The following is a 15,841-nucleotide window of genomic DNA, read 5'->3' on the forward strand; positions in this document are numbered from 1 at the left end:
CGACTATCCTATCTGCACATAAAGTGGACTTAAACAATAACAACTCAAAATAGGCTAATCGGAATATTGTAATCATAGAGGACCTAACTCCTCTATGTTGTAATCAAGAGGTCTGTACCTAACACCTTCCCAAAATTTTTACAAGACTCCCCTAATATTTTTACTAACATTTAATTTCTTGTAATTTTAGCGCTAATGGTTTGGCCGAACTTGAAACTACAGGACAAATTTGTTGGCTGTTCTTCGCTGCCCGTCATGGGCTGAGGTTGCGCGCTCTCTCTCTGCAAACAAAACTCGGGAGTCGAGTCTTTTCTTCGTTCAAAGAGTCGCTAAGGTGTGCCACGACTCTTTGAACGAAGGAAAGAGTCGACTCGCGAGCATGCTCCTTCCCCTCTCATCGTACACGGCACGTTTCAGCCAGCTTTACTCAACTAGGGGTAGGGAAAAGGAACAGAGAGGACCCCCCTCCCTCTCCTCTCCAGTCCCCATTGGCTGCCCGCAGAATCGACTTGCTTTCTTTCAAAAATTCCGGCCGCCAGGCGAGTATACACTTGCGCATGCGCCTTCCTCGCAAAATTCGTGGAAAGGAGAGGGAATAATGGAATAATAGTTGCTTGGCGGGCGGAGGAGTCGTGGCACACATACGACTCTTTGAACGTGTCGTTCAATTCTGGTGAACGAGTCGTTCACCGCTCACAAGAGAGAGTCGTTACTTTTGAACGACTCGTTCACGAACGACCCATCACTAAGCGGAGCACAGATTACTAGCGGAGCGAACGCGTAAAACACTTTAATGTTTTGGTATTGCGTACAAATGGTTTTTACAAGATTCTACTAATGAAATTGTATTGGAATCAATATCACAGTGCTTTTATTTTATTATTGATTATAAATAACAGTACAGAATTCGAAATAAGTGCGTAGTTCGTATCAATGAAAACCAGGGAAATATTGTCAGAGGACTGTAGTTTGTGGTCAAGTGCACTGGATCGAAAGTACAAGAAGAATGAAGACGGACCTTTTGGATAGGAAGAAAGCTCTTAATAGAAATTTTTCTTCTGTTTGCCGGCTCTGTTTGAGAGAGACAAATTTAAAGTTAAATATGTTTGAGGGAGAGGGACTTCAACGAGATGTTAATGAAAAAATACTTAGCTGCTTGTCACTAATTGTAAGTGGATTTCTGCAAAATACCCTTAGTTGTAAATGTAACATGAAATGAGTAGATTGCTGTAGTTTGACATTGCCAGATGCGAATATAGGCTGGACCTATTTCTAATCTGTGGGTAAAAATTTACTATCCTTCGGACATCTCTAATTTTTTCGTTTCGTCAATTTTTGACATTCGTACTTACGTATCTGCTTCGCGGAACATTCCTGAAGGTGTATCAATGTTGTTTTGATGAAATTGGAACTATGTTTCCTAACCTAACAGAACTAACCTAACCACGCACCAATTGTTCGTGGGGCTAGCGTTCGCAATTATTTCCAATTTCTAGATCCTGATATTAACACGACACCAAATTTTAACTATGTTTCCTAACCTAACAGAACTAACCTATCCATGCACCAATGGTTCGTGGGGCTAGCTATTCTCCGACGGAGAATTAATTTTCAACGAACAACATGAATTTCAGCTATGAAACATTCCCACATCACACAAAACACCTTCCCAATGTTTGACAATGCTACAGGAACTTATTACAGTAAGTAGTTTCTTCTGTAAAAATAAATAAATGTGTCCAAAGGATAGCAAACAAGTACCGAAAGGACTTACGCAAATCATTTTCTGTAGCGTTGTTGCTGTTCGGGAATGTAGTTTTGTTCCATTTTAATGCGAATGCATGTGGTTTTCTACGAAAATCTATTTCCGACACGCTATTTCTGCTGCCGCCATTTGCTTTCTGAACAAGAGCACAATACGCTCTCGTATTGTCCGTATATGCTAAATTGAACGAAAGGAGTGTTAAGGGAACCTATACTAACAGGCCTAACCTAACCTAGTAGGCGTACCTCATCCCCGTGATGGTTCGTGGGGCTATCGTGAATTTTTGGGCTAACGTCAATGGTTTTCGGGGCTACCCGTGTATGGTTTGTGGGAAATAAGGAACAACAGTAAGTACTCGTTAATGTAAGAAATATACATTATTTTCGTTAGAAATTCATTATTTCACCTAAGGAAATGTTCCGCAATGCAGAATAGTACGTTAGCAATGTGAAAAATTGCAATATAAATCATTGATAGGTGTCTCCGGTATAGTAAAGTAGTACCAGGATTTTCTTAGACCATCTTGAATTTGATCCCACAAGTGCTTGATGGGGTTGATGTCAGGGTACTGAGGAGGGGGATGAAGCGCTTTGGTACAATTATACAAAAACCACATCTGCACAGTATGAGCCGTATGCTTCGGGTCATTATCTTGATAGAACATGAACCTATCAGAAATTCCCATTTCTTGGTCACTGGGCTTTAAATTGGCCCGTAAAAGTTGAAGATATCTTTCTTTGTCGTAGTATCTTCAATAAATACCAAATTGCCGACACAACTCGCTGACATGCAGCCCAAACCATCACACACCCACCACCATTGTTTAATGTGGCTTGCATGTTTTTTTTTCCCTTTTAATTCTTCCTTGGGTCTTCTCCACACATGTGACCGCCCATCCAAACTGTGTAAGTTGAACTTGCTTTCGTCTGCAAAAATTCCACGATTCCACCAGTCCTCGCCCTTGTCAGCATATTCGTTCGCGAAATTTAGACTTTTCTTTCAGTTGATCTTGTTGACAAACGGCTTTCGCCGGACACATGACCGTAAAAATTGGCCCTCCTCAACACACTAAGAATTGTTTCAGGACAAACTTTCTTTCCTATCCCCAATTCCACTTCAACTGCGATTTGGGGAGCACTTGTTTTAGGATCTTTCTTCACTTTTCTCGCAATCAGAGCCTCTTCTCTTTTAGGACGTCCGGTGCGAGCATGATCTTCAAGCCTATCTTCCTTGTTAAACCATTTGATAATGTCAAATACCGTGCTGCTCTTGATCTGGAACATTTCTGCGACCTGCCTGCAAGTTTTTCCTTTCACAAGTGGAAAACAACAAGTTGACGCTGCTGAAAGTTGCTTTCCTTGAAATTCTTCACGCACTGAAAGAACAATTTTGCCTGTGCACCAGGTGGGCAACCAACGTGACTCTAGAATAGCTTCCACTTTACAATGCCCTCTGTTATCGCATTCACAGGCATTTCTTCCATGCATACCGATGCCCGAATACTTTTGTTTCGGGTATTGGGAATAAATAAGATTGTATCTCTTTCTATGTCAATCAAGAAAGGGATATTTAATGATGTTATATCTTCGTAAGTCATACTTCATCGACCAATCTTCATCCTTCACTATTTTGTTTTTACACCAGATACATGGTAAAGTAGCAGAAATGTATAGGTGTCCGAATACTTCTGTGACCGTGTGTATTTCATTTTCTCTTTTAAAATTGGGTTAAAAAAGCCTCAGAAAATATAGTAACATAGGATTTTAATACTTAACTTACCAGAAATTAAATTTGCAAGGTATGACAACAATTGAAGATCTGCAAAATCTCATTGCAAAGGGATTTATTTATTTGGTACCAACGTCCAGTTAGTTGTCAGCTCCATTTTCATACTGATTCCCTTTGTCAAATCATGCAAAAATCCTTGGTCTTTTACAAAGTTCCTACTCTCGCTAAATGATCAAAACCTCCAGTTCATCACGTATATTTTTTTTAACAAGTAGTAGTAATCAAACTGATGATTCTGACCTTTGCACCATTAGTTTTTGCTAATTTACTTTTTTTTTTATTTTTAACATTTCAGTTAAATGACTGTACTGTGTGCGCAAAGGATTGTCACACTTGCCTTCTTTTCCTTAAGTTCTAATACTTGCTGGAACACAACTTACCAGTTTCCTTTGCACTCCTTGAATGCTGCGAATAGTTTTGTGAGCAAGAGCACTTTAGAATTTTTCTACAATCAGCCTCCTCTGTTTTGAAACAGGGAATACTTCGAAAACAGAACAGATTTCATCCATTTCCTTCTTGGGGTGGCACAAAGACATCATTTCCATTCTGGCTTTTATGTGAGCCACTGTCTCCAGAGATGGAAATTTCACTGTAACATGGGCATATTCATTTAACTGGTATAGGACTACTTGACACTTTTTTGGTTTTGCCATGTTATGCAATTTGTTTGATTGATTTAAAATTTGTGGGTGCATCATTTTGCACCCTTCATTTTATATGGGGAAATATCCCTTCATCTGATTTCAACAATTCACTTACTTACCTTTTTCTGTGAATGGTATTTCAGAAGATCACAGTGTACTTAAACCAAATTAAAAAATATATTTAACAAGGACTTGATTGGCATTTGCATATTGTCTCTAAGTCATCCATCTGTAACCTCGACCTGAAAAGTGTCTTATCGTTTTCACTAAGTTGTTTAAGATTAATTGAATCTTTGGCTACTTTACCAAAAGTGTCTTTGTGACTGTTCTCTCCAGTTAAAAATCCTACACGTCACTCCTTTTCCAGTCACAGATAGCAAACATTCACAATTCACTACCTTTCAGCACATTAGGTGGAGGAACGACAGCACAAATTATTCATGCACATATCAACTCCAGACTTACCTCAAATCATGTCTTTGAATCTTCTACTGTCCATGACTCATATCTACTTCCTCGAATGTCTTTCCTTGCAAGAAATAGTGGAAAGTAGAGGCAACATAAAATCACATATTCTACCAGCTTCGATGCTCCAAAATAAATAGCCTACTTTTAAGCTACATGCACTGCTATACTTTAAATAAAACACCTGCTGACACTTGGATTCCAGTAAATAAAATGTTGAGGAAACTCTCAGTTTTGGAGCTGACACCAGCAACTGGACGTGGGTACAAATAAATCAACCATTTGCAATGAGATTTTGCAGATCTTCAATTGTCATACCTTGTAATTTTAATTTCTGGTAAGTCAAGTATTAAAATCCTGTTACTATATTTTCTGAGGCCTTTTTAATTTAACGTCAAAAAAGAAAAAGACTCCATTTTTCTAGGTATATACGAGGGGCGATCAGGTTGCTCTGACCCTAACATAGAAAGAGCGGGAATAGGGTATCAATTTTTTTTATATTTTTCAACATACTCCCCTGCAACTCCAATGCACTTTTCCCATCGGTGCTCCAACGCCTGTATACCTTGCAAAAAAAATTCTTCCACTGGTCCTCCAACCATGAGTCCACAGCCCTTATCACCTCAGAATCATCAGAAAATTTTTGCCCACGAATGTCATTCTTCAAATGTTTGAACAAATGGAAATCACTGGTTGCCAAGTCTGAGGAATAGGGTGGGTGGGGCAACAATTCGAACGATGCATCTGCGATAGCGGCCCTCGCAATGAGTGAGGTGTGGACAGGAGCATTGTCCTGGTGAAGGAGCACACCACAGGTCAACATCCCACGCCTCTCTTTCTTGATGGAATCCCGTAATTTCTTGATTAGGTCACTGTAGTATGTGCCAGTGATGGTTTGACCTCTTTGTAGATAGTCCACAAGAAGGGCACCCTTGCAGTCCCAGTAATTGAGGCCATCACCTTCTTGGCTGATGTTTACACCTTGAACTTCGTTGGTGGAGAATGTGGGTGTTTCAACTCCATGCTTTGCGATTTTGTTTCTAGTGATGGACCCATGTTTCATCCATAGTTACAAATCGGGCAAGGAAATCGTCTATATTAGCACGAAAGTTCTCAAGAAGTTCTTGACTGATGAGCACTTGGGTGCGCTTCTGATCTGGGGTGAGGTTTCGAGGGACCCATCTTGCAGCAATTTTTTTCATTTGCAATTCCTGGGTAATTATGTTTTGCATAGTGCCATATGACAGGCCACACATCTCAGCAACATGACGGATAGTGACTCGACGATCCTTCAGCACGATATGTGGACTTTGTGAATGTTTTCGGTCGTCATGACAGTTTTTGGTGCTCCACCTGGATGTTCATCCTCACAGGACTCTCTCCCACAATTAAACTCACGACACCATCTCTTCACCATACTGTATGAAGGAGCAGGGTCCCCTAGTGTATCCACCAAGTGCTCACAAAATATTTAATCACCGCTCTCACCTCAGTTTTCTCTATTCTGGCACATTGACACAACTTCACTCAGTTAAACCCCTTTTAAAGGAAAACTGTACGCTACTCAGACTTGCAATTCAGAATGAAAGCATATAAAGGATCACTAAACAATATCGAAATAAAAAATCAATCATAACGTCATTCCTTCTATGTTAGGGTCGGAGCAACCTGATCGCCCCTCGTATGTAGCTTAACCTTATTTTGCAACGTCACAAATTAGGTCACATGCGTTACCTCATATTGACCAAAACGAGTTGAATCTAAAAGTTGAGATTTTTAAAGTGCTGATATTTTATTTACAGACACCCTGCAAGTAAGTGTACACAAAGAAAAAAATCAAGCCTTAAACTAAACCCCTTCATTAAAAAATTTGCGCTTAAAAATTCAATTTTCTAACTTGTTACCCTAACTTCCACCATAATGTTCGTAGGTAGGATGCAATTTTAAGCAAAACATACTTGGAATATCACAGAAAGTATGCTTTATTAGCTACAAAATAAATTTTGTTTCAGGTCTCTAGCTATTATGGTTTTTGAGATATTAATGTTTTGGTAAGGTGCTACAAAAAAAAAAAAATGGTTGCCCCAGGAGAACTAGAGACAATAAATTTTTTTGAAGATTGGTTTTGATATCTAGAAACATGTACGAAAATGTTCATGCAACTAATTATTTTGAAATTGGTGATTTGACATGGAATGACCCCTAGACGTTGTTAGCTTTGGTTCTCTTATTATAAATATTGTTGATTGTCATTCATATAAATGTTGCTAGTTGTTTTTAGTGCATGGAGATGCATTGTAAGGGAATAATTAGCAGTTTTATGAAGTATGATTTATGATGTCATGAATGAGGAATGCCTACATTGTTAGGTTAGTCCTGTTTGGTTTGGTTCTCTCAGCATAAATATCGTTGAAGTGAACATCGCGAGTGGACAGTGTGCTACCAAACATGTTGTTACCTTGTTCTACTATATTTCAAATTTCGATTTCTTCAATATAGAGCCTGCGTGTACATTCGTGAGTTGCCAAGATAAAGTGTGTGAAGTGTAGCAGACCTTGTTTTCAAAAATTGACACTTATTTTCATGGGGGCTGGTGACCGATCGTACCCCCCTCGAAAATTCCAACTATTTTCTTTCCAATCTGCACATTTCGATATTTTAAGGTGCCTGAAAGTGAAATGTGACCACAGCACGTCCAATTCTTTGCATCTCTGACCACTTTCGCCACTTATTTGAAGGAATTTTCATCATACATGCAAGAAGTCAATGGCGGATATCGAAGGATAACGCGTGATGGTGCTGGTGACTGACCATACACTCTCCAAAATTTCAACTTTCTATTTAATTGACGGATTTCAGTGTTTACCCTGACAGAAATCTTATTTCATGATGCAGAAACCACAAATAATGGAGATATTTAGACCAAAAATGTGACCACTGTTTGTCCAATTCTGGATCAGTTTCACAGTTTTCTTTTAAACTAAGTATAATGCATTCATCCACAAACTAACTACTTAGAAATGGTTATTTTGTGTCTCTTGACTGCTACACCATGTAAATCTATTTACTTAGTTTCAATATATGACATTAGGAACCTCTAAACACTGCAAGCGAAATACTTTAGCTGCAATTAGTAAAATGCTAACATTTCTTTTTTTTTTCAACTGACCAACAGAATTCTGCTTCCATACAAGTTAGTGACTGCAAACACTCGGTGGTAAAATTCTGAGAAGAAGAAGATTAGGTACTAGATTACAAGAACAAATCACTTTGTTTGTTCTCTCTCATGGCTCGCCAGGTACTTAGAGTTATTCTATGGCGTCTGGATCTATCAATCCACCTAAATTTATCTTTATAGGTCTGGTGGTTACTGAATTACAGATGGATGCATGGCATGAGGGTCTTTTTTCTTTTTTTCAGCTGCTGAATAGTATCCCCAAATTTATTATTTTTATTGGTACACAAGTGATTGCCCATGTTTTAGTTGCACTTAAGACAGGATAATTCTGTTGTATTGGAGGATTGCTATTGTCATTACTTCTTGTGGTATGCACAGGACTGTCTGTTACTTCATTAACAGTTCTCTTTTGTGTTCTCCTACTATTGCATTCTGGTCTCGTAGTACGGCAAGGTTTTCATCTCCTTTTACTTATTTAGTACTTTCCTCTGTGTCTTCATATATCTTTTCCACTTGATTTCCGATATTGGCCTGCTGTATCTTTTGGTTCACCTTTTTTCAGCTTGATCATAATAACTCTCTCATTATATTGCATGAAACTTTTCACACTTTTTTTTTACTCCTACACCAGTTCTTCTATTATCTGCTTCTGAGTAGATCACTCTAAATTCTGTGCTCCAAAACTCAACTTATTGTGGTCAACGCACTTCATGCTGTTGTCATCTTTGATGTGCCATCTAGAACAGTCACCATGGTCTGAACACCATCATAAAAGATTGATTTCCTTGAGATGGATAATGTGGTATTCCATTGCCTTCAACATTACAATATTTGTTTTGTTAGAGAGACTGCTGCCACCCTTGTTTTACAGAGGGTACACATTAGTTTTACCTTAAACTCCAATGTGAATGGAGGATTTTACCTGTTATGGGTGATTTCATTAGACCAAGCACACTAGAAATGGGATATTTTGTGTTTATACGAGGGTTATTTTTTAAGTAAGGGCCGTTTTGAAATAAAACGAAGTAAGTAAATGTTTTTTTTTTTTTAACGAAAGAAATATTTTCTGAATTTACGTACACTTCTCTATTTTTCTACATAATTTCCTTGCCGGTTTAAACATTTATCGTAACGAACTAAAGTGTAAATCAAAAACCCTGATACCTTCTGTAAACAAACGGTCTCACCGATTCGATGTATCACTCCGCGTCAGCTGATTCATGACCGCAATCATCTGCTGTTACACTCATAGTTCACCACACTTTGGCGGAACAAAAATCGTTATTAGGATGCTTGTCAAAGTTTCCAACCGCAATAAATTTACGAACTTTTTGTCTTGTTTTGATCATCATCATCAATATATTTATTGGACTTACAGCAATGGCTGTTTATGCTGTTATGGCTTTTTATGCCCATTATATATTTTATTTACATAAGATACAATATACATAAAATCTACAAACAAATTTCAAATACACTCCTATCTATATCATCCTTAGAAATATACATTACCATGTTATATCATTTTGTCTAAAAAAAAATGCAAGTAAAATATATTCAATTCACATGCAAGAAAGAGGCCAAATTTATGGGAAATGATTACTGGTGCAAAGAGTTAACCATAAAGGTGAAGCAATAAGTAACAAAAGAAAGAGCATTGGGTTTAAAGTGAGACGTCATTTGCGGCAGTGTATCCCATACTACAAATTGGCCATTGTTTTACCTTACGTAATGAATCCTGTAACAACGCTGGATTTTCGTGTGGATTATTTTACTTCTATGAGTTTGCAATGCTTTCTGCATGCAGGTGGTTTTGTTTACAGAAGGTCTCAGGGTTTGTGATTTGAACTTTACGAGTTTTTGGATAACCTCCTCATAGAACTCTGCCACCTGTGATGATAGCCAGTTACTCACGGTCGTTTTAACTTCTTCATCAGTGTCTAATCGCTTGCCGCTCAGGAAGGTGTTCAGATGATGGAAGAGGTGGTAGTTGCTAGGTGCAAGATCTTGACTGTATGGCAGATGATCGAATACTTCCCAGCCAGAAGATTCGAACAGATCTTGAGTTTGAGCCGTGACCTTGTATTGTAATGACTAAATTAATTGCCATGAATCAGTACGACACTGGCTCACAGCATTCCACGCCATTTGTTCTGGATTGCTCGACGAAGTTTTCTTAGGGTCGCACAGTAGGAAGCTGAGTTAATTTTTGTTCCTTGCAGCAAAAGGTCCACTAACAAAACACCCCTCCTGTCCCAAAACACAGTTGCCATGATCTTGCGCTTTGAAAGTGTCTGTTTTGCTTTCACTTTGACCGGGGATGATGTGTTGATCATCCGCCATATAGTCCAAACCTTGCACCTAGCGACTACCACCTCTTCCGCCATCTGAACACCTTCCTGGGCAGCAAGCATTTAGACACTGATGAAGAAGTTAAAACGACCGTGAGTAATTGGCTATCATCACAGGTGGCAGAGTTCTATGAGGAGGTTATCCAAAAACTCGTAAAGTTCAAATCACAAACCCTGAGACTTTCTGTAAACAAAACCACCTGCATGCATTTCTCGCCACATGTTAAAATCTACATTGGGAAGGGCATTTCAGTTTTCTCCGTCTTGATTGCACATAACTACAAGGTGTTTTTTTTTATGTTCTCAACATTCATCGATAGTCGTCAGAGAGAATGTTTTTCATAATAGAAAATGATCTTTCTACTTCGACAGAAGTTACTGGAGCATACATAAAACAAGCTAATGTAGCTGGACTCATTTTGGTAACAGCATTTTCACCTTTTAGAATATCACAAATTGTTTTCAATTGTTTCAGGTCCTCATTTGCACTCACTACCCGTTTGCACTTTTCCGCAACAGCTGACCCCTTTTCTCCTGGCACTTCCATCATATGCTGCATAGATTCCTCGTAGATTTTCATGGATCCTATAATTGTAATTGTCTCTGGCAATGCACCATAATGTGCAAAAATAAACTTGAATAGCACAGGAGTTTTTCCACTTCAAGAATTGAAGCCGCTTCATTTTCTGGAAGAGCATCTATCACCTCACTGAATTTTTCAAGGTTGTTAGCATAATATATATCTGCTGATATCCAGGTTCCCCATCTGGTCAAGACTGGTTGCGGAGGTAAACTAAGCTCAGACGCAACTTCCTTAAATTTTCGGGTTCGATAGGGAGAATTTCAGAAATATTTTCTTTGTGTTCGAAATCAACCTGTCCATTTCAGCAGTCAATCATGCACAAGGAAATGTTAACCGAAAGGAAATATCCCAACTTAGCATGAAATACTTTTTCTCACACTTTTCTCCTTCAGCAATGTTGAAACATGCACGAGTTCAATATTACTTAAATAAGGCGAAAATTATTCACATAATAAACGGAAGAAAAATAAATGCCAGCAACGTTTTTTGGGAGAAAAATAATTTATATACACATTTTTATTAAAAAAAATGGTCAAATTTCATTGAAAAAGGCATAATTAAAAATAGGCAGCAGGGTCCCAAATAGGCAAAATGAAAAGGCTTTTAAAACATAAGAAACATATATCCGGAAAAATTTTATCAATATATGCAGTAGATAAAAAGAGGCATTTTGCCAGACTTCCGGGCTCTACTGATGAAGCAGTGAAAATGACGGTGAGTAACTGGCTATCATCACAGGCGGCAGAGTTCTATGAGGAGGGTATCCAAATATTCGTAGTTCGTTGCAATAAATGTTTAAACCGGCAAGGAAATTATATAGAAAAATAGAGAAATGTATGTAAATTCAGAAAATAAATGTTGTTGTTTTTTTTGTTTTTTTTGCAAAATGGACCTTACTTAAAACATGACCCCCGTATTTTTTAAAAAAGTAATATATTTATAATTTATAGTATTTGATAAAACATTGAAATTGTAGTATGGTAATTTTATGTTATTCTTTCATTTATCATATTGATGTCAATATTTTTTTGTATACATTTTCTTAAAGTGCTTCTTTTTTTCTTTTCTTGTTCTTCAGGTCTCGGAGAGTGATCGCCTCCCGAAATACGTGTGCCATTCTTGCTTGGATAAGCTGGACAGTTTCCAAGATTTCAGAGACCAGTGCCATGAGGCTGAGAATATATTGCATTCTTACCTTGCATCTTCAGAAGCAAAGGTAATCAACATTATACCTTTATACCAAAATTTGCTCATGTGCAAGTATGTTCTATTTTAATTGCTACAATTATGTGTTGCTAAACTAATGCTGATAGACAAGGAAGCATTATCAACTGGTATGCATTTTTACAAAATTTCTCATGAGAATTTTATCTTTTGATGCAAAAAAGAATTATGCAATATTTTTTTGCCATGAATTATGTGTGCATTTTCTTGCAAGATGTGTAGTCTGCTGTTTGGATTGAAAATTATGAGTACTTGAGTTTGGACTCCCAATTAAAAATTAACCACTACAAAAGAAAAAAAGGAGTTACATCAAAATTTAGCTTATTTAGTTATGTGTTAATCTATGGTAACTAAATATTTTTTCGAGTATGCCTTGAATTTTTTATTGCCGTGAGATAAAAAAGGAAGTGCCAGTTTATTTTGTTTTCGAAGCAGCCACTCACCTTCAAATTCCTTGATATGATTTTTGGGGAAGTAGAGCAAGCCATTCTTCATAATGAATAGAGTTCATTTCATTATGGTAGTCTCCTGTGTCCTCCTTTCCAGTGTAACAAAGTTCTGCTTTCTTGTCTTTCATCATGTATAATGATTAAGTTTTGTTCAATGTGTCCTCTTTATTGGTCATAATTGTCAAAATCCGTGTCTTCTAAATCAATAACATTTTATTGCCACTCATGTGTCATTGTATGAGCTTGTCCACATCAAGTCTCATCTGTGAAAAGCATTTTGTATCCAGCTGAACAAAGCTCTTTTTTTTCCCCTCAAAAATGTATGGCAAAATGAAACATCTGTCACAAATTCCATCAGATAAGCAGGTTAGGTTTTTGTACAAAAAGTTCAAATCTATTGTTTCATCTGGCGATTAATTGAATAACATAGCCAGGTGTCGGCATCGTTGTTACTGCACTTTGACATGACCAGTGTTGCCAGTACACCTCGTAATTTAAAAACAAATAGTTTTTTTATGAATATGCCATAATTTAGCCCATAAACCATCTGTAATCCATAAAATGCCAAAAAAAAAATATCATTTGTCAATTAATTTGATAAGTACCTACGGAGACCATCAATACCCATCAAAAATTTTGCAAACTTTTTTACGTTTCAGTAACTTTTCCCATGCTGACCGTTCATGTAGAGAATGATTTTCTTGTTTAATGTTTAAAAATATCCACGTAGACAAAGTTAATACCCAGTGTAAGTTTCATGTCTTATCGCTTTTTGTACAGAAGTTGCGCCCATTGAAAACCTTGATTGCGTGACTTTTTGTACACCTGTTACAACTAATTTGCATTTATGTCTATAGAAGGGTGTAAGTATTGCATCATCAGCTGGGTGACAGCAGTTAAAAACACGGACAAATGGGTCAGTTAATATGGCATGCGTAATATCACAAACCTTGAAATATTTATATTTCCATCCATATCACTGTTATACCACAACATACCACTAAATTGTGCATCAAGTGTTCATTCGTCTCCGTCATTACAATTAATATAAGGAGTGAGGAAAGCAAAGTTTTAATAACACAGTCATGTAGCTGAAAGTTTGTTCGTCAAATTTTCTGACAAATCTCTGTCCAGGGCTCGCACTAGTGTGCGTTTGTGTGTAATTTGCACCCAAATTTCAGTTGCACAAAAATCACTTGCTGGACATCATGTGACATCCCAAGTTTTACCATGGGTTCGAAACTCTTTATTATGAGGATCCTTATTTTAGTAACAAAACACAAAAAAGTAAGGCTCAAATTGCTTTGGCAACCATTTTACCTGTTGTCATTTCTTTATTATAAGACTCAGACAACTTCTCTGGAAAAATAAGCTGCACATTGTCACCACCCAAGTATTTTCTCATATAATTTAGATTTGGACTATACCACTAGTCCTCTACAATTATATATATATATATACTACGGGCTAACAGTTTAACTCCCTTTACTTATTAAAATATTTAGCAGAATCTGAGGCCTTTGTGGGAAGTACGAAAAGTAAATAATATATTTAACAATTTATTGAGGGAACAACGACTAGAAATTTGTTGTATACAACAGTAGTAACTTTAACAATAGAAATTTTCCAGTAACAAATATACCGGAATCAGATTGTGTTTCCCATTACGTATTAAGGTTGGTTCAATGTTCTGTATTATTCTTACGTGGAAATATGTTATTAATCAGCAATTTTGAATAGGGAAGTTCTAAATCTAATTGAATGGATGTCAGTTAACTCTGAAAGGACCATCTGCGTAATGGTAGCATTAAACATAATATAAATAAATAGTGCACAAATGAAACTAATTAACTAAATCAAGTAATATGAATCTTAGATTAAACTTAAATATATTAATAATAGTACCAGTACACAGATGATGACTTCAGCAGACCAATTCTACCAGTTCAAGGGAGAGCTACGACATGTGAACCCAACCGCTGCCATAGTGAGAGAGAGAGAGAGAGAGAGCGCTAGAGAGCCAACTAGCTTCCGCAAGCCAAGCGAGAGCCTTCTCTTTCCATAGGCACATGACCTGGTGACGCATTACTTCCTCAAGAAAGGAAACAAACGAATAATGAATTGCACACAATCTGACTCGTATTCCTTTGCGAGCGAGGGATAGCGTTACATCATTTTTCAGTTTGGCACAGTCACTAGCCCTCTTGCTGTCAGTAGAAAAGGAGTGCACATGAAAGTAATCTAGTCTTTGAAATTTAATTCGTGAGTTTGGCACTTATATTTTGAAAACGATTAAGTTGGCCAATTGAGACTGTCCTATTCTCAAACTGTCATGTTCAAAGTTAATATTATTTATGTTATTGATGTTGTTTTTAACTTATGCATGTTTATTTTATATATATTGTTATAATCATCTTATCACGCTGTATAAAATACAAGAAATGGAATTGATGTAACCATAGCAACGAGAAATAATAAGTACTAAAAATGGTGATGGAAGTAGTGAGATTTTCTGCGCCTGTATTGTATTTATTTTAAATATAACGGTTATCGTTAATTACGCAATTTTATTTGCATTGATAATCGTTCTGCAAGTTTAAGCGCAGCGACGGTTATCAAGAGTGGCGACCCAGAAGCCAGGATTGTTCAAAAAGTGTGCAATCTTCTGACAGTGGTAAGAATGTCTGTTGTAATGGAACAGAATTTTTGTCATATGCTGAAGTAAGACTTACGTCACAATCTTCAGTGTGCTTGTATAACGTAACTTCTTAAGTGAATCGTCATATGTGTAAAGATCACAATGGCTGATAAGTTAAAACAAAGTAAATCTAAATCGTCGCGTAAAGACACAAACATTCAGGCTAATACAATGACTACTTACTTTGATGCTGGTAATCCCGTAGTCGCTTCCAGTAATGCGAATACTACAGAACATGACGTTTGTTCTACAAAACCCGACAAATTATCTTGTTGTAATGATCCTGACAATGATTTGAGATATGTTCAGTGTACACAGTGCTCGTCATGGCATCACATATCTTGTCTCAAACTTACAGTCACTCACTGGACAATTTATTCGACTACACTAGAAAATTATTATTGCAAAGATTGCAAACCAGATTATGATCCTTTTAGTTTGCCAGCTTATCTAGAAACTCTTAACCCGAATTTTGGTGATTTATTAAGTACTGTTAAGAGTATTCAATTGCTAATGGTCGCTTCTAATGAAGACCTCAAGACGAAACTAGAACAGTCTAATGCTGAAATGAAATCGCAGTTAGAACAGTCTAATGCTGAAATGAAATCGCAGTTAGAACAGTCTATGAAATCGCAGTTAGAACAGTCTAATGCTGAAATGAAATCGCAGTTAGAACAGTCTAATGCTGAAATGAAA

General features: G+C 37.2%; 1 protein-coding gene across 14 annotated transcripts in view; it reads left to right on the forward strand.

Annotated features, from left to right (window-relative positions):
* The window catches only part of LOC145999032 (uncharacterized), a 93,248-nt gene that overhangs the window by 25,464 nt on the left and 51,943 nt on the right, over positions 1–15,841 (forward strand). For 13 of the 14 annotated variants that reach the window (XM_083135950.1, XM_083135944.1, XM_083135938.1 and 10 more), the window contains exons 1-2: positions 755–1,168; positions 11,853–11,990. In XM_083135950.1, coding sequence (XP_082992076.1) covers positions 1,007–1,168; positions 11,853–11,990 — 300 coding nt within the window. In that variant the 5' untranslated portion in view covers positions 755–1,006. Of the gene's footprint in view, positions 1–754; positions 1,169–11,852; positions 11,991–15,841 lie in introns of those variants that run through there. The other variant, XM_083135945.1, reaches the window with a different exon arrangement.

This window comes from Lepisma saccharinum, chromosome 14 (genome assembly GCF_977018435.1).
Source record: "Lepisma saccharinum chromosome 14, izLepSacc3.1, whole genome shotgun sequence".
NCBI lineage: Eukaryota > Metazoa > Arthropoda > Insecta > Zygentoma > Lepismatidae > Lepisma > Lepisma saccharinum.